Source organism: Patagioenas fasciata, chromosome Z, assembly GCF_037038585.1.
Source record: "Patagioenas fasciata isolate bPatFas1 chromosome Z, bPatFas1.hap1, whole genome shotgun sequence".
Taxonomy (NCBI): domain Eukaryota; kingdom Metazoa; phylum Chordata; class Aves; order Columbiformes; family Columbidae; genus Patagioenas; species Patagioenas fasciata.
Genome location: NC_092560.1, coordinates 36,852,403 through 36,872,023, shown reverse-complemented (window position 1 = coordinate 36,872,023; position 19,621 = coordinate 36,852,403). Strand labels below are relative to the sequence as shown.

The window sequence follows — 19,621 nt, the reverse complement described above, 5'->3', positions numbered from 1 at the left end:
TTTAGTGCTTTTTAGCAAAACAGAAATAGAGTTTTTATTTACATATTCCAGACATGTTCATGTCCTCTTCAAAATAAGACCTGAGATTGACATTAGACATCGCTTTACCATAGTGAGTGTGACAAGGAACTTCCCATATTTTGAGTAGAGAGCAATAGAATCACAGAATCAGAGAATGACTGGGGTTGGAAGGGACCTCTGGAGATCATCTAGTCCAACCCACTTGTTAAAGCAAGTTCACCCAGAACAGATCTCACAGGAATGTATTCCGGCAGGTGTTGAATGTCTCCAGAGAAGGAGACTCCACAACCTCTCTGGGCAGCCTGTTCCAGTATCCTGGCACCCTCAAAGTAGTTTCTCCTCATATTCAGATGGAACCTTCTATGCTTCAGTCTGTGCCCATAGCTCCTCATCCTATTGTTGGGCACCACTGAAGGGAGTCTGGTCCCACCCTCTTGACATCCACCCTTGAGATATTTATAAACACTAATGAGATCCTCTCTGAGCCTTCTCTTCTCCAGGCTGAACAGACAAAGCTCTCTCGGTCTCTCCTCATAAGAAAAGTGCTCTGGGCCCCTAATCTTCTTTGTAGCCCACCACTGGACTCCTTCCAGTAATTCCTTGTCCTTCTTAGACTGGGGAGCCCAGAACTGGAAACAGTACTGCAGGTGCAGCTTCACCAGGGCAGAGTAGATGGGGAGGATAACCTCTCTCGACCTGCTGGTCCCACTCTTCTTAATGCACCCCAGTATGCTCTTGGTCTTCTTGGCCACAAGGGCACATTGCTGACTCATGGTCAACTTGTTGTCGACCAGAACTCCCAGGTCCTTCTCTGCAGTCCTTCTGTCCAGCAAGTCCACCCCTAACCTGTACTGGTGCCTGGGGTTGTTCCTCCCCAGGTGCAGGACCTACACTTACCCTTGTTGAACTTCATCAGATTCTTCTCTGCCCAGTCCTCCAGCCTGTCCATGTCTTGCTGAATGGCAGCACAGCCTTCTAGTGTGTCAGCCCTTCCTCCCAGTTTGGTATCATCACCAAACTTGGTGAGAGTGTGCTCAGTCTCTTCATCCAGGTCACTGATGAACAGGTTGAACAGGACTGGACCTAGTACTGACCTCTGGGGAACCCCACTAACTACAGGCCCCCAACCGGACTCTGCACCATTGAGCACAACCCTCTGAACTCTGCCATCCAGCCAGTTCATGATCCATCTCACCATACATTCATCCAGCACGCACTTCCTGAGCTTGCCTATGAGGGTGTTGCAAAGGATGATGTCAAAAGCCTTGATGAAGTCAAGGTATACAATGTTCACTGCTCTTCCCTTGTCTACCCAGCCAGTCATACCATCATAGAAGGCTATCATGTTGGTCAAACATGATTTCTCCTTGGTGAACCCATGCTGACTACTCCTTATAACCTTTTTTTCCTCTGCAAGGAGTTATACACATTGCACTTGCTGAACAGGAGAGGCTGTGGGGATGTGTTGCACAGTGGCTTAGAAGTGCAGAGCTGCTGGAGAGAGGTGGGAACATGGTTGTGTTGCCCTTGGAGAGTAGCTGGTAGAGTTACCCAACCACATGGGAAGACTGAATGCAACAATCTACATAAAAATGTAAAAACAATGACTATGGAAGGGATCTCTGCACATGACCTAGTGTAAGCCTTATTCTGAGCAGGACTAGATCACATTGCTTAGGGTGTCTTGCAAAAGGGTGAGATGCCCACCACTAAACGCAGCTTTATGAAAAACGTGACCTGTCGCTCAGCAGCTTTCTTCTCCCACAGAAATTTGGCTGTGATGGTATATTAGGATCTCTGGCTCGTGAAGATCATTGTGGTGTATGCAATGGCAATGGAAAGTCATGCAAAGTTATTAAAGGTGATTTTAACCATACAAGAGGAGCTGGTAAGTCTGTTTATATCAAATACTCAGGAAACCAGTAGCTGTTTAATTATTTTGGGTACTGGGAGCTTTGAAAAGCTATACTTCTTAAAATTATGCACTTCCTTACAAGAACTTCAGAACTACTTCTCTTTTTTTAAAATAAGAAGATATTTAAGGAAAGAATGCATGAGTATTTTTAAATTTAATTGTTGCAAAATTATTGCAAGTTGTATCAATACAAAATTAAGGAATTATCTAAACTATCTTCAATTAAGACACACATTATTTCACAGAAAAGCCTGATTTAAAAAAAAAAAAATCTGTGAAATAAAATGTATATTTTTAGTAAATAAATAATCTATAAATACTTACAGTCTTCAGATTCATTCGATGTTCATCAAAATAAATATCCAAATTATGATCTGTTACCTAGAGTAATGTCATTAAACCAAGCCAGGCAGGGGAGAACATAAAGACAAATATATGAAGAAGTCTTATGTATTTTCATTAATTATTGTTTTATGCTGATAACATATAATTAAGAGTGAACAGATTTTCTGATGCAGAATGAACATGAGATTTTCAAACACTGCTGTGATCTGCTCTTTGAATGAGAATAATTGACCTGCTTCAGCACAATAGCGTTGACAGAGAAGAGGGTTGAAATCCTAATGTGAGCCATGCACCATGTGTACCTTCTCTCCAAGAAAAGTCTTCTCTTTGCAACAGTTTGGCCAGTTGCTTTCAGCATTTGTTTGTCATTACACTCTTGTTTTCTTGAGTAGAATATGTGCAGAATTTCAAGACAGTGAGTAAAACACATCAAAAAAATATTGTAATTAGAAGCAAACAGTATAACTTTGAAAAATCAAGGGCTTCAATGCATTATAGACTGCAGTATAGTACTTTAGAAAAAAAAAATAGGCATAGTCTTCAGATCTTTATGTCTGGCCTTCTCTTAAGCTGAAGGTCATGTAGAGCAGGCGTTCCTAACAACAGATGAGTGTGGAGGACTTAAAAATCAAAAACTACAGAGAAGGTAGCTGCTGATAGAAAGAAGTGTGTCAGCTCTCTTCTATAACTAATGTGAATATCCATACACTTTCCATTTTATTCAGTGTTCTCTGTCAATCCAGAATATTGTGCTATTGCCCTCTAAACTACTCTGTAAGCTATTTTCCTTCTCAAGAAACTGGACTGTCAGCAACACACTTTCTAGTGTTATTAGCTCTTAAGGAAAATGGAGATAAATAATGCTGCTTTGCAGCAGTTTAGCTTTCATGTTTCAGGATTATTGAAAAGGTGTAGTAAATGCTCAGTAGTTTGTTACAGAACATTACATAGCTACATAGTGTCAAATCTTGGTTTATTGTCCATTTTTTGAAGTTCACACAAAAATCTAAAACATGTTCCTATTTGTTTATAACATTCCTGCTTGCACAGTGTTTTATACCTTCATTGCCTTTCCACCCCTTTTTACTTAAAGCAAATTGATCAACATGTCTTAGTCTCATACTCTAAGGAAGCAATTGTAATGTAAAGCGAATAACTAATAAGTAGACTTCAAAACTAAAGGCATTTTTAATAGAGTTTTAATGTGTTAAAGAAAAAAGAGGGAGATGGACCACAAAATATTAAAAACAAAAACCAAACAGTGGGAGGAAGTTTGAGTTTTAGTGCCATATCATTTGTCTTCACATGCTGAGTGAAGTTCAAATTCTTTTGTGTTCATCTGGTGGCGATGATGACACTAAGGTGTTTGGTCAGAGACAATTTCATCTGCTCCAGCCCCAACTTGCCCAGCCTCACTAGTTCTTGTTACGTTTTACTTGCTATAGATACTCCTTTAATTGTGTAACATGGTATATCTATTCCACATAAGGCACAGTTTCATAGCTTGTTTCAGCACATTGCAAGAACCCTCAAGCCATTGCTATATAAATTATAACCTGTTACACCTAGAAAGTGAAATGGGGAGGAGAAATTAAAAAACATGTAAGATGTACTTTTCTATACTTTTGTATTTTGTATAACTCAGAACATCTGGTCTTATTTCTAGGTTATGTGGAAGCTTTGGTGATACCTGCAGGAGCAAGGAGAATCAAAGTAGTGGAAGAAAAGCCAGCTCACAGTTATTTAGGTAAATGTCCTAAGTTTTAATGCTCATGTCCTGTTTTGTTCAACACTAAAGAACGCTAGCTAATCATGCTCTTGTGATTAAACAAAACTCTGAGGGGAAAAAAAATGTGTGAAGTATACATCTAAAGAAATTTTGTAGAAATAAGAAAATAAAAGAATGGCTATGGCACCATTCTTTGTATAGGTTTTATTTTGAACTTTTTTCTCATCTCATTTTGCTTAGGAAAGGTTTCAAGAATGTGTTTAGGTGATTTAAGAAAAATTCTGCATGCTTTATCTTCAACATTTTCAATTTTTCATATGGAAAGTGCTAAAGAAAATACTTCACATTAAAACTAGTGAAAAGAGTTTTATGCTGAAGTGTGAAATAATTTCTGCTCAGACAACGCAAAAAGCCACACTGACCAACGTATAAAAAATCACCAACAAAGTCAAACAAAAGTTCTAAAATTAGTCTAAAAAAAGAGAAAAGTATTTCTTGGCATTATTTTGAGTTGTCTGAATGTTCCAATAGAAAGTTTAATCACAATTCTGTTTTTTTTTTAGTTTTTTCGTTTATATAAAATTATCTTTCATTAAAAAATAAATTATCTTTTAATGAGCTCTAAAGCTGTTGTGTCAGAGAGTATAATTTGTTGCTGTTATTGTTACGGAGTTTAAGTGAATATATGAAATATCATAATTCTGTGCCCTGGTTAAGTATAAATTGAGAAAGACTTAGTATGAGAAATAGGACAATGAAATTTAAAATTCCCCACTTTGATCACTGCTCTTAGTTCTGCTCATAAGTCATATCTGCATTTTAAGAAACTTTTTACCTGAGTGTTCTCAGTACCTCAATTAAGAGAAAGATGAAGATCGTGAATCTTAATTATGACAGCTTAAGTGACTCTTGGTTTATCATGAGGTCTGCACCTGCCCTATTAAGATATCACAGGAGATTTAGAAATCTGCATTATTTCATTGTTTCCCAATGGACCATAGCTATGGATATGTAAGAATATCAAATTGGTAACTGAATTTTCATTGACATACTTTCTGAATTTTGTCAGGTTTTTTTTTTTTTTCACTCTGTGCCTATTGTGTTAACACAGTTGGACAACAGAAATTTATTTTTTAAATGATTAAATAATAAATAAATATATTTAGGGAAAGTAATTCGTTTTTCATGAGTAGCGAACTGATTCATCCCTTACCTTGGAAAAGGCAAAAAGAATATAATGCTTTTTATGCTCATAAAATAATGTCAGTCATGCTACTTACTTTTGAAAGGTGCTAATTAGTACATAATCAGTTTGTAATGTCTTGTCACGTTAACTTTACTTTTGATTTCACTGATGTCAATCTGAATGAAAATCAGCCAGTATTTCACTGTAATATTTTTTGTTAAGCCTTTATGGAGAAACAGGAACAGGTCTGTTTTAGTATTCTGAATTAAAATCTGTGTTGTTGCACTTTTTTTCTTCTTTACTAGTGGAAATCATTTAAACTTTCTACACTTAGAGAAGATTTATTCTGAAAGCATAGAAGTCTGAATTGAGAAGGAATAAACTTTTAGACAGGAACATTTTTGAATACAAGTAACATAATGAAAGTTTTGAGAAGAAGGCATAAGCTTTTCATCTTAGAAACAATATTCTTCAAAATATTTGATTAAAAATTTGAAATATAATACAGTTCGAATTGTCTTGTGTTTCTGATTTGTTTTCTATCTTATAGTTCTGTATGCTAATTTTATGTTATATAGTACTTTGTATTTCTTTTCTTGAAATTAGTTAATATAGGCCAAAACTATTTCTATTTTCCTAATTGTCATAAACATATTTTAGGATTAAGGTTTTTTTTCTATAATATAGCTCATTATATAGTTAATAATTGTATAATTAGAGATATAGTTGTAAACACAATTTAATCCAGTGTACACTAAGAACTGTGGCTAAAAAAGTAGAAGCTAATTTAAACTGAGGGAAGATTTGATCAGCACAGATCAAATACAGAGGGAGTAAAAATGAAATGCCCTTCTCTGGATTTACGTTTTGGTTAGAAGGCAGAGTCAATATGATCTGGAATCTGTGATGATATTGTTAAAGTGATTGGTAAAGCTACATCAGGAGCATCATTGAGTGATTTAGCTATTGAAGCAAATCCTCAAAGGAGTTCTTCCTGAACACCTCACATATCCTATTTATCTGAGGTATACCAACATACATCACAGTAACAGGAGCTCTGGCACCCTAGGAGAAAAGAAGAGGTATAACTTGCAACTGTATTTACTGAATCAATTGATCTGTCGATGTCTGTCCTGTCTCTTCTGCCCTGTGGGAAGGTAGGAGCAGTGATATTGCCAAGCAATAGGTATTCCTCTCTACATGTCAGAAAATGCATGAGACATTGTGGTTCTTCTTTCCTCAGTGAAGTGTTCAGGAATCGGAATTATTTGTAGTGGGTGGGGAGGGGAGAGTGTTTATTTAATTTGAGACTATTTCCTAAAGCATATACTTGTTAATTTTTGAATTAGAATTCATCGTTTTAAGAAAGAATTTTGAGATTTATTTTTAAAGAATAGACCAGCAGTGATAATTTTGTTTCCTTTTAACCCTGTTGACATGAGACTTGGTTCATTGTCAGTTACTTTTAAAAAATATTGTAAGAACAGCTATGAAAAGTTATTTCAAGTGTTATCTAGATTCCTGTGACCTGAGATAATGCATTTTTTGTTGCTAAATTTTCTTTTATATTTGGCATTTTACTTATATCGCATTCATATTTGTACAATGGCATGGACAGGTCCGGGCCCCATAATGAATTAATGAGGTTGGTTAATGGTATACAACTTTACAAGTCACTTACAGTCTAACACCTGAAATTTTTTTTGGTGCTCATTGGAAGTGAAAGAAATTATTTCTTTTCAGATAAACTAAAGATGTGGATTAGCTGTATCATTCTTCTCAAATATGTGATCAAGCTGCTTCAGGTATATAGATCCTTTGGAGCTGCAATCTAACATTGCCTGATGTTGTAATTGCCAATTCTCTTGTAGATATCAAGTCCATAGGTGTGCTCTGTTCTTGTCTGACTTTCTTTATGAAATACGTTTCCTAGTAAAATAAAAGCACGTTGAAACAAATTTTTGAGGAGAAGGGTGTGGGAAAGCAGTTGGGGTCTGACAAATAATGCAAAATTTTGAATCCCTCATGTCTGATAACGCTAGCAGTTTTAAAAGGCCTTGGATCAAATTCTTAGACTATGTAATTTCTGATTTCAAGGGAAGGCAGCTGAAGGACCCATAGTAGAGAGCAGAGTCCACTGAGACTAAATTTGTTTTCCTTTCATATACAGAGGGCCATAGAAGATGGTTAATAAGTAACAACTTTTGAAACCGTTTCATATCAAGATGGAACAAATACCGTCTATTAAAAAAAAAAACCGTATTGACTTCACAGAGCTTCTTTGAAAAACAGCAGTGAATGGAGAGCTTATGGGTAAAAATTGGCAGCCGAGCTAACAAAGGAATTTTGTGATTGGTGTATACTACAGGTTGCCTGACCAAGAGGAGCCTGTTGATGAAGTGTTCTTACTTCAACTGCAGGAAACATCATGCTTTCAGGCTCTAATTCTGGGACGTCAATAACCCCACATCTTGTGGAAAATCAGCACAACAAGCTGTAAGCAGTCCAGGAGACTCTTAGAGGGTATCAAAGATAATTTGTTAATCCATCTGATAGTCCAACCAGAGAAACAGTATCACTGGACCTTGTTGGTTGCATACCAACACAGATGAACTATTTAGACAGATCAAAACTGGTGGCAGCCAAGGCTGCAGTGATCATAATAACTTCAGTGGAAGTGCAACAATTATTTCCTTGACGAAAGATACTAGTGAAAGTATTCACATTTAGAATTGAATTCCGAATTTTTTGGATTTGCAAGTTTTCATGAGAAAACTAAGGGCCATTCAAAATGACATTGTTTTGGCACTTTTCTGGAGACTGTGACTAAATTTTGCACAGATCAAGAGGAGAACTTCACAATTCACAAAGATGTCAACTTCCCTCTTATTTCGTACAAATGCCCATTTGCTTAATCTCTCTGTAAAGTGTGGTAATTTCAACTTAAGCAAAAATTTCAAAGTTAATACAGTGGTATAGTATTTTACAGTTTCCCATAAAAAGCAATAAAAGGAATAGTAGGCACACATTTACCAAGTGGAGGAGCAGGACCAGGACTCTGTTGTCCCCACTGAGCACTGGGACATGCAATAGCTGAACTGTGAAATGTTGCATCTCTATGGCTGTGTAGCTTCTTGTACGTCATTGAAATTGGAAGAGTGTATATCCCAGTTACAATAATTAAAGAATACATTGCACTCATCACTGTAACTTAACTGTCATCATGATAATTGCTATTTTTTGCTCTGCAGAGATACACTTGTAATTCTCTTTGTTTTAGCACTGACATCTCGATCTTGGTTACAGTTCCAGTAGGTTTTCCCAGTCTGAGCTTTCTTTGTAGACGTATTTCTCTGTTTATTTTATAGCCTGAGAGAGGATACTCTTGTGCACTGAATTTTCTTCCTGTATTGCGTTACTTTGTGCAGGAAATCCTCTTCTCTTGAAAGCTAGGTGGAGTGGGAGTATGTGTGTGGTGTGGAATAAAACTCAGTGAACTTGCTTACAATATCGGGTGTGACAGAGTCAAATCAGAAGCTGGGCTGCCCGAGTCCGATCCTGAAGTTTAGGCTTGCAGATAACGTCTCTTAGTTCATCTAACCTCAGTGGCTCAAGTGAGGAATCTGACAGCAGAAAATTAAAGATCTGGCATATTTCTGTTTTCTGGGGCTGGGATTCCAGTCCCCTGCACATGTCTGCATGCTGTGGCACACACGTTCATTTTAAAGACAAGACGAAACGATGCAACTTCTGCTGCTCTCCAGGGAGAGGATGCTGCTCCATCTGAGCACCATGACCCAACTGGACCTTGGCACTTTCAAGTACATTTGTTTTGTTTCTCCTCTGGAAAGAGGAATGGCCCCTACAGTATACACACTAAACAGAACTTAATTGCGATTGATTAAAATCTTGTAAAATCATTGGTTATTTTTACTACAGGGCTGTTCTACAGTGCTAATGGATTTTATAGTCTTAACATTTGTTGCATAGTGCTGCAGTAGTACGAGTCAGTGGTGTCTTATACAACTGTATTTCTGCCAATCCATAGACCTGTTGCCATTGTTTCCCATGGAAACAAAACATAACAGTATAAATATGGATAGGAGAGAAGATGATTACAGGAGTGACTCACATTAACTTTCAACTTTGAAAACTAAATTTTGACAAGGCTTAAACTGTTGAGGCTCTCTTGCAACAGTCTGATGCCAAACATGCAATTTCAATGAAGAAGAATGTGTGAAACTTCTTGTCCAGGTGACTTCAAGTATATCCCACTTCACTTGATTATTCAGACCTGATAAAGTAAAAGAAAATAAAATGAAATAAAATAAAATAAAATAAAATTACGAATCATTCACAGAAGAATCTACTCAGTTTACTATTGAAAATTAATATAAAAGCGTGTGTACTCAATATAAAAAATATATCTTACCTGACTTGAAGATGCTTTTGAATATAAAGCAGGCCAACAAGAGGAATGATTCAGCCAAAAAGAACAAGCTTTTCTTACTTGTTGAAGAATCATCTTATTATGTGGTGAATATGGATAAAATAAGAGTTTATGTAGGATGAGAGTAGTATTGTCACATTCTAAGGTGGAAAAAAAGACAGATGTAGTTACTAAAGGGGAAAGAATTCTGAACTAGAAGTTTTTTGAAGTTCTAGCCTAATTCTACATATCTTGAAGAGCATCTTGTGAAAATTTTGTCTCCCGTGCTTTTATGGATTATAGAAACAATCACCCCGGAAACAGAGAATGGTTGCCTTTGCCTTAAACTAATTTAGTCATCAAACTATGAATTATGCTGGAGCCTGTCAGTCTCTTTAAGCATTAAAACACTGGTGTTAACTTCAGGTAACATTAAACTCACGTGGTTTTGCCACACGTTTCTTCTAGAAAATGTTTCTGAAGCATGTTCCTATTGTAGTTTATATGTAATAGTATCCATAAATATTTTTGCAAACAGAGTTCAGTGCTTTTACCTGCTTGTTAAATTATATAAACAGAAAGTGAAAGGAGGCCCAGATCACTACTCAACAGACACAATTTATACTGGTCTTTTTTCCACATACTTTGCAGCTCTTCGAGATGCTGGAAAACAGTCAATCAATAGTGACTGGAAGATAGAGCATTCAGGAACATTCAATATTGCTGGAACCACTGTCCATTATGTTCGGAGGGGTCTCTGGGAGAAAATATCAGCCAAGGGTCCCACAACATCACCTTTGCATTTACTGGTATGATAATATGGATTGGGATTTTTTTAATCTAATTCTTATCATGTAGCATGGTAACTAATATTTTTTCCAGGGTCCTGAATACATATACCTGCTTTTATATATCTATAAACATACTGCTTACATATATAGCTCTGTCAGCCCACTTCTGAAAAAATGCATTTAAATCAGAGAATAATCTGTTGCTGAGGCAGAATGGAAGGCCACAGTGTTCCTGCAAATGTTGTGAAAAGCTGATGTGACACTTAAGGAGATTCAAATTAATGTCAGATGGTTTTTATCCTGGCTGACTAGAGCACAGCATCGCTATTTCAGGATTGCAATCGCCAAGTTCTCCATGAAGAAGGCGAGTTTTAATGCATTCCAGTGTTGGTGAGGAAAATCTGATAGCCACCAGAAGGAAAGGAAGAGGTGATGAGGAAGTACTCACAATTCAAAAATCCTTCAAAAGCAAGAAATTGTCTTGTATATCTAAAATAGTTTTAGATCTGATGCATCTAGGAAAGGTCTACTCTGATTAAGAACACTGAAATCACCAGACATAATCGTCCTCCAGATGTCTGGTGAACTTTGCTTATTATGGAGAGCTTTTTGACCTCTATTTCAAGTAAAATAATTTTTCGCATTGTCTTGATTTAAATAATCTCATGGATTTTTTCTACAAAATCCATTAGGAGGGTTGAAAGGCTATAGAGCAGGGGTGTCAAACTCATTTTCACCTGGGACCACACCAACCTCATGGTTGCCTTCAAAGGGGCAAATATAATTTTAGGACTATATAAATGTAGGAGTAGTTAGGGCATTAAGTTATTCTGTTGTGGTTTTTAACATTATCTCCTCACAGTTTGAAGTTTGTCTTAAACACTGTCTGTGTACATAGGTAGGTTTTCCTTCTCTATATCTTGCAGGTGCTGCTCTTCCATGACCAGAGCTATGGTCTGCACTATGAGTACACAATCCCTCTGGATCCTCTCCCTGAGAATCAGAGCTCTAAAGTACCAGAGCCTCTTTTCATGTGGACTCATTCTGGCTGGGAGGACTGTGATGCTGTATGTGGAGGAGGTAAAATAAAAGAAACACACAAACATCTTAAAAATATATACGCATATACAATATGCATGTATATACACAATACACATATGTGCGTATACAATATGCATATATATTTTTATATATACACTGTGTGTATATCTATCTCTCTGTTGATTTAAACACATAGTATATTAATATTGAAGATTCGGATGGTCAGTGTTGTATATTTATTAGTAATATCTTTATTGTGGGTTGTAAGATTCCATGCAATGATGGACATACGTCAGACTCATGCATTCTGATTATATTAAAAGAGTACCAATAACTCTAGGGAAAGATTCAAACCAAATAAAGTATGTAGAAAAAGATGGTAGTGAAGGAACAAAACCTACATTAGCAAAGCAAATTCTAGACACAGTTTCCAAGAAGAAATACAAGTGCAAGAACTAGAACAAGAATAGAAAGTTTATATGCATTCCCCTCTAATTTTGGAACTATTGAAGATAAATGATCTATAAAGGACATTTCACACTACAGAAAAGCTGAACTCCCATCTCAGATTAAATATGTACACTTAGTAACATGAGTTGAGGATGATCCAGAAATGTATGGAACAAATATTGCAACAGCAGATATTAGTATGCTGATGTGATATTTTTCTTATGTTTATGTTTATAAATCATAAAAAATGGGAATTTGGGAGAACGAAACACGATTATGAAAACAAATATTGGAACACCAACAGTATTGCTGTAACAAAATCCTTTATAACTGCTGTTTAGAAGAAAGTTGTTCAAATAGGTAGTTACACTGAAAAAACACTTCAGAGTTTTTCTAATGAATACATCCTACAGAAATCTGCTCATAACTTGTGCAATTAGCTAGGGTTACACTGTGAATACTACATTGATTTTTGATACCTGTCTTTTCTGCTTATGACCTTGACAGTCATGGTTGCTCTGATGAGCAGTTCTGAAAAGTGCTGTAAACCTTGTGGTTGAATAAGAAGGCCTGGAAATGCTTCACTTTCTCATAACAGCAGCATAAGGAACACAGTGTTCTAGCTTTTTTGACTCTGTGAACAATCCTGATGCCATGACAGATTACTGTAGTTTCCATAAACATGCTTTTTGTGGTTTGGTAAGAAAGCTTCTTCCCTGAAGGTATTTTGTACATGGTGCTAGTCGCATCTTCTGTTTCTTAGCAGTGCATTCCTATTCACTTGGAGTCTTCATACTTTTTACAGTTTCCTGAAGTATTTTTAGAATAACTTTAATGCTACCACATCTTATTATTGCCCCAAATATTTCTAAAATTACCTATCATATGGAAAACTCTTAAAATGCATTATGTTGCTAATTTATTCTACATCAATACCTAAATAAATATTTAAGTGCTATACAGTAATGTTTATTTATCATATTTTCAGTTGCAGCTGGCCTTCACTTTATCTTATTGTCTAAAATAGCTAAGTTAATACAAAGTTATATAAAAGGTATTTTTCCTGAAGATTTTCTGAAATACAAGTGAAAGATTTTTCTTACTGTAGACAAAACCATTTAAACTGTTCTTTTAGTTCTTGGCTTAAATATGAAGCAATAATGAAATTGTACTGCTATAGCTTGTACCCCATGTAGATATTTGTGTTTCAATTTTTAACATCAATATTTTGATGAATCCGATTAAAGAATGTAACAATTATCAGTAGTTTTGCTTAAATGTTTAAAGTGCATGTCAGGTTGAAGCTATTGATGAAGCCATGTGGTTTTGTGCATGTTTATATAAGTAACTGGTCTGTGACCTCCTGTGTTGCAGGAAAGCTTTCTTTGTGTGGGAGAGGATATGAACATATATATGTATATGTAAATGCAGAAAGAATTGTCAAACATTTCAAATGCTGTATATGACAGATGAGTTGCATGTGCTGTCACGTACACAAGCACTGTGTAAAACATCAGCTGCGGTCACAAAGATGATTATACTTATTTATAATTTACCTGCTCGGCCCACAGGCACATTTTTGACTGCTGGTGAACACTGGATGCTTAAGTCTACCCCACACTGGCACGCACCCTGTTTGTCAGTTAACTTCCAGATAGAAACAGAGTGTTAAAACATAACCATAGGAACAAATGGTTATCAACATGCTTTCTACCAATTGAAGTCTTTAATTTAAGGATTGCTAGTTTCTAAAAACTAGGCTCCAGTCTAATTGCAAGTTACTGCTTGCTGTAGGTATTCTGTTGAATTCTGATTTCTAATGCTTCCAACTTCAGGAGATGCCAGGCTCTAACCCACCCATCAGGGCAAGGTTTCTGTACAGAACATGCACTAGATCGCTGCAGGCAGTAACCAACTTCTAAAATGATTATCCTACAGATCAGGTCAGTTGTGTGGTCTCTTTAGTTCATGGGGAATAGTGCAGGCTCCGTACTAAAGGTTGCATGTGCTGATTCCCTTTGGCTGTGTGCTGGCCACACCTGCCAGTGTACTGCTATACCAGGCAGAACTACTAAGCCTGAGCAAGTCAATGAAGCAGGACCTGTCATTCCTTTAGTTATTTCATATACTAAGGAACAACCACACTTTCCTATGTAATATTTCTTCAAAATTTGCTCAGCACTGGGGTCTCAGTGATTGAGAAAGAAACAATTATTCCCAAAAGACTAAGGTTTTAGCCTCTGACTAGTTATAGGAATAATCCAGCAAAACTCTCTTGACAGTGGTGTTCAAACATTGGATTAGAAAACCACATAGCTCTTTGCAAACTTTAATATCTGTCTTGGGCTCCCTTCTAGCTTTGATTTTCCTTTGAGTTTTTACATTTTTACAGGTTTCACAGTTCTTTTAGCCAAACTGTATCGGATAAAGATACCTTTGCCTTTCCCTTTTTAAGAAAGTTGTGTATTCCTGGTTTTCGCACATACCTGCTTTATATTTTCACTAGGTGAAAGAAAGACAACAGTCTCTTGCACAAAGATTATGAACAAGAATATCAGTCTTGTGGACAGCAAGAAGTGCAAATATTTAACAAAACCTGAACCACAGATCCGCAAGTGCAATGAGCAGCCATGCCAGACCAGGTAATAGTACTTTGGTTACATTAAACCATAATACCTAGATGTAAAAATATTAGGAACTAGGAGAAATTACTGCCTCTGGCAGTGGATGTGCAGTAACTACATACATCCAAAAGGTTTTAATGCAAAATGTAGGGAAAACAGGAACATTTGCTCTTATTTCTCCCAAGTTTTAATGAAAGAGAGCCCTTAAGCACATGCCTAAATCAATTCTTATTCAATAAAGCAGCTCATTACTTTCCTCACAGAGGGTTCTCACAGACTGAATTGTACTATGAAATCAAAATTTAAATGCAGTTTGTGTAAAGGTGGATTTAATCCCAGGCTTTTAATTAATGGTATGTTTCAGTGCTTTGTTCAATCATGGCTTCAATGTGAAATTCACCCCAGGAGGCAGCTGCAGCATGCAGTTTGTGTCCTACAAAGCCCATACTATTTGGTGCCCCTGCAGCCAAGCTAGCAGCCTGTACCTTGTACGGGCTGTCCAGGCTGGCACAATGACCCGTTTCAGAGTTCACCACCCTGTTTCCATATCGCAGCTAAGAATTCTGACCAAGGACATCCCCGAGCATTGTGTTGACTTGATTAAAGGGAGGGGAGAGCAGCTAGCAGTAGTCAACCGGCATCCCCAGGAATAAACACGGGGATAGGTCTACCACAGTTATCTGGAGGAGAGGTGGATGTTATTTTTAAAGACAACAATGAGAAGCAAATAAAACGCAAATATTGTTGAAGAATGTATGTAAAATGAACCAGAAGACATAGCCTTCTTGGAAAGGATGAAATACTGAAATTAATAAAAAGAAAGTTATTACACATTTTAAGTAAGACCAAACCACCGAGGTTTGGACTTCCCCAGACTAGAGCATTACACTTTTTAGGGATTATTTCTGCTTCATTACATACATACTTGAGCCGATCTTTTTATTTTATTTTATTTACATCACTAAAGAGAAATGGAATAATCTGATCTTTTTTCTGAGGCATTGTCAACTGTAAATTTGCAATGTACTTTTTCCGGCTTATTAAATAAAAATTTTAAACGTTACTTATTGCTACTTGCAGACATTGTGCTGAGAAGTGTAGAAAGATACCATGATCCTTAACTTATATATCCAGGTTATATATACAGCGTTAATGATTATTAGAAAACAAATATTGTTAGCTTTCAACAGAAATGTAACTAAAGCATATGCTTGCCTAACTAGTTGCTTGTTATTGGCACTTGAAGAAGTATCTTAAACACAATTGCATTACTTTGGCAGGCTGTGATTTGTAAACCAAGTCTCTGGATTGATAATTGAAAAAAAAGTTAGTTAAATGTTTTATTTTCTTACAACAAATGCATGACAGAATGTTGGAATAGATTTGTAAATCTCAGTTTCCTAAAAATTCTCCCTTGCAATCTAAATCTCCTGGGATACACTCGTACACTGCATCAGTGGCAGCGCTGTTTTATTTTTAAGGGCATATGGCCATAGTCTGGAGCTACAGACCATTTGGGGAAAATTATGTTCTAGAACAATTGCTCCCCAGGTGTGTGTAGCCAAGCTACATCAGCCTTCCTTGCTGTTGGGATTTAAACCACGCAACCTGAGTTAGGCTTGACCCTGAAGAAGTCTGAGCTTCTGTACTTCCTCCAGAGCAGCAACCCTTTCACACAGGAGTGATTCTGTCCTGCAACTGAGTATTTTCAAAGAATGCTGGATTTTACATGCATGGCATGCACTTGACATGTAGGTAGTCATATAGATAGAGAATAACAAGTAGGCTGATCAGTGATCTGTCATCTTTAAAATGCATGTGTACTTCAGAGCTTTTCCAGTTGGAATTATGAGAGAAGAGTACTCTGAAAACATAGGGACAATGGGTTGGGGAATTAAATGATATGGATATTAACACCTTATGTAATGTAAAATATGTTATATTAATAAGTTGTCTGTTTGCAAAGTGAAGTTAAACGGAAGCAGAAAATACACAAGTATGTCTTGGCTGTGTGTGTACTGGTAAGCAAGAGAGGAAAATGATGTGGTGGTTCTTTTCCTCTCCTGATTTCTTGTTACTGCGGTGCCTCTGTTTCTTTGTAGATGGATGATGACAGAATGGACTCCATGTTCAAGGACATGTGGAAAAGGGACCCAGAACAGACAAGTAGCATGCACATGGCAGCTGAGAAATGGGACCCTGATCAGAGCTAGGGAGAGGGATTGCCTTGGGCCAAAGCCTGCTTCTGCACAACGCTGTGAAGGCCAGGACTGCATGACTGTGTGGGAGGCAGGAGTCTGGTCCGAGGTGCTGCATTTATTCATACAAATAGTCCATAGTGATTATTTAAGCCTTACTGTTTTCTGGGAATATGATTTTTTTTCAGCGGCAAGTGGCACAGCTCAGGCTAATGATTTTTGCGGTCCTCATGCAATGATTTGGCAAAGGGATCAGGGACTAAGAAAACCAGCCGTGTAGAACTACTACATTTTACCTAGTTAATGTCCCAGAACAGTTTCTTTTGGCCAGTTTTCAAGCACATATAATCAAGTTTGTCCTCACTGTAGCAGTGGGTATCTAGGAGTAAATGAAATTAAGGCCATCACTTATCAACTACCAGAGCTTGAGTTCAGAGTGGTAACACCTCTGACATACATTTCTACCATGGGGTGTTGATCAGCAAATGGTAGCTGCCATTCTGCTTCAGAGAGGCTGTAAAGGGAGCTGCATGCAAAGAGGTAATTTCCTTCCCTTCCTCTCTCTTCTCCTTTTCCAAGAACAGCACAAGCAGTGGGCAAAAGGACTTCTAAGTAACACAATTTCACATACATTGATTCCTGAAACTTTGCTATAGAATGCAGTTATTATTCAAAAAGCTTTATTAATTTCCAGTCTTTTAATCTGCAGGTCCATTTGGCTTTCTTCTTCTTCTAAAAAGGTATACTACTTCTAAAAGTAGTTGCCTTGTCGAGGAAACAGGGTGTTGTTATCACTGCCATCTGAACAAGCTGAAGGGGTTATTTAGAGCTTCTCCCTCCATTGGAAGAGCAAAGGCAATTCTGATTGCCTCCCATACTTGAAGCTGTGCCATGAGTCCATCCAGATTCAAAATAAAAATAGCAGCTTCTGAATGTGGGTGCAGTTCCTTCTTTGGTCTTCTCTGCTCAGCAGCACCCCTTGGTCCCCAAGGAAGAAAGAGCTAAGAGAGAGTGAATGTTTTAAAAGATGAAAAGCAGATGCTAAGATAGAGATAAGACAAGAAAACAGCAGCAGTTCCTGGTTCCTGAACACAGAGGTTCATAATGCAAGGGCTGGCTGTGAGAAGAATGGTATTCACTTACAGAGGTGTGAGAAAGAAACACAGATCGTTTAGCCAGTTTATTTTACTTGAGAGATGAGAAGTAAGTAAGCATGTTTTTGTTGGAAGCAATAAGTTTATTTTGAAGAGTGAGGTGTTTCCCATAGCCATTCCTACTATCACCATTGTATTGGAAGCTAGCCATTACTACTTCCTGCCGTTATAATCAGCTTGGCAAAGGAGAGTTTTGATCTGCAAGCAGTGAGATGATCAAAAGCAGTTATAATGTTTTGAGAAGGAAATGGCATAGTTTTTGGCAGTGTAAGTGGGAATGGTAAAAAAACCCCATAGATTAAGACCTTCTGTGCAACTTGAAGAGAGTTTTCACATGCTGTATATGCTGTGACTTTGAATTTTCATATTCACTATAGATTTCTGATTAGTTTTAGAATATTTACTTTTCCATTTTAACATTTTTTCCCTCCCAAAAAAAAGGTCTATTAGACATTAGTACAGTTTTTCTGAAGTTGCTTCATATCTTGTTCTTATGAATATTAATTACATTTTCTTTCATTATATTTTATTTCATTCATAGGACAAAGATTGCCTAATATTTTCAGTGTAATGTTTTGCATTTGCTTCATCATAGTTTTTCAGGTGTTTTCTTCCAAAAACCCGTATTTTCCTTAAGCAAATAATTGTTGATGTAATCATATATTTTTAGCTGAAAATGCAACAATTGTCCTCTGCCCCATGAATAACCTTTGTTCCCTTGTTAGTTTTTAAGAAATCAAATGTCTATGCAATCGAAGGCTCTAAGTCAGGAAGTCATTGAAGTCTTGAAATATGTTAGCCTGGTAGGGGTCATTAGAAGGGGATAAAATGGGGGAACTATGACTTTTCAGAAACCTGAAAAACACCTTTTTCCAACAGTGCTCTGTAAAGTGTGGTAAGGGAGTACGGCATCGGACTGTGAGATGCACCAATCCACGCAAGAAATGTGTTTTGTCCACGAGACCTAAAGAAGCAGAGGACTGTGAGGACTATTCCAAATGCTACATCTGGAGAATGGGAGACTGGTCTAAGGTGAGGCATCCTTGATACTAGTGCCCCACAGCATAATACATTTTGCAAGCTGAGTTCTTTGTAAGAATTGCTTTTATCAGAAGTGTAGGAGTCTCCTGGTTGAAGGAACGATAAGATAAAAAAAAAAAAACAGCAAAAAAACACACACACCAAAACATGTAGTCATACTGAGACCACAGTATAAATCACAATCAGAAATATAAATAAAGCTAGACATTAGTCTTTAATATCATGCAAATCTGGTATAAATTTATTGTTGTCAGTACATAGGCAGATATCTCCAGAAATTGCAGCTCACTCCAACTTCACAGTTTGAACATTTCATTAATTTGCATTTGCACATTTTATTTGTGTTTCCAACAAGTTACACCCTCCAGCCTTATAAGGAATCATTTTTAGCCTATTAAATTTCCACATAGACCATTTAATATCTAGGAAGCATCTATTACTGTCTATACTGAACATTTGATGTAGCTGTCAGTACATTATTTCCTTGGCATATGAGTTTTGATTTCAGTGAGGTACATAAGCATAGGCTTTAACAGAAATTATTGGTTAGATCTATGATTGTATGTGTTATTGGACTGGGACCTTGAATATCTGGTACAGTTTTGCATATCCAAAACATGCAGAAATACTTCGATTGAACCTCAAAATCACAGTTTTCTCATGCCATATCACAGACCACATTTTAGCAGAGATTGTA

The 19,621-nt window shown here is 36.9% G+C and overlaps 1 protein-coding gene across 6 annotated transcripts in view; it reads left to right on the top strand.

The window, feature by feature from the left end:
- The window catches only part of ADAMTS19 (ADAM metallopeptidase with thrombospondin type 1 motif 19), a 143,546-nt gene that overhangs the window by 101,620 nt on the left and 22,305 nt on the right, over window positions 1–19,621 (top strand). For all 6 annotated transcript variants that reach the window (XM_071802727.1, XM_071802728.1, XM_071802731.1 and 3 more), the window contains 7 exons: window positions 1,789–1,909; window positions 3,948–4,028; window positions 10,277–10,434; window positions 11,343–11,496; window positions 14,414–14,549; window positions 16,634–16,838; window positions 18,763–18,915. In XM_071802727.1, the coding sequence (XP_071658828.1) occupies window positions 1,789–1,909; window positions 3,948–4,028; window positions 10,277–10,434; window positions 11,343–11,496; window positions 14,414–14,549; window positions 16,634–16,838; window positions 18,763–18,915 (1,008 nt within the window). The remainder of the gene's footprint in view (window positions 1–1,788; window positions 1,910–3,947; window positions 4,029–10,276; window positions 10,435–11,342; window positions 11,497–14,413; window positions 14,550–16,633; window positions 16,839–18,762; window positions 18,916–19,621) is intronic.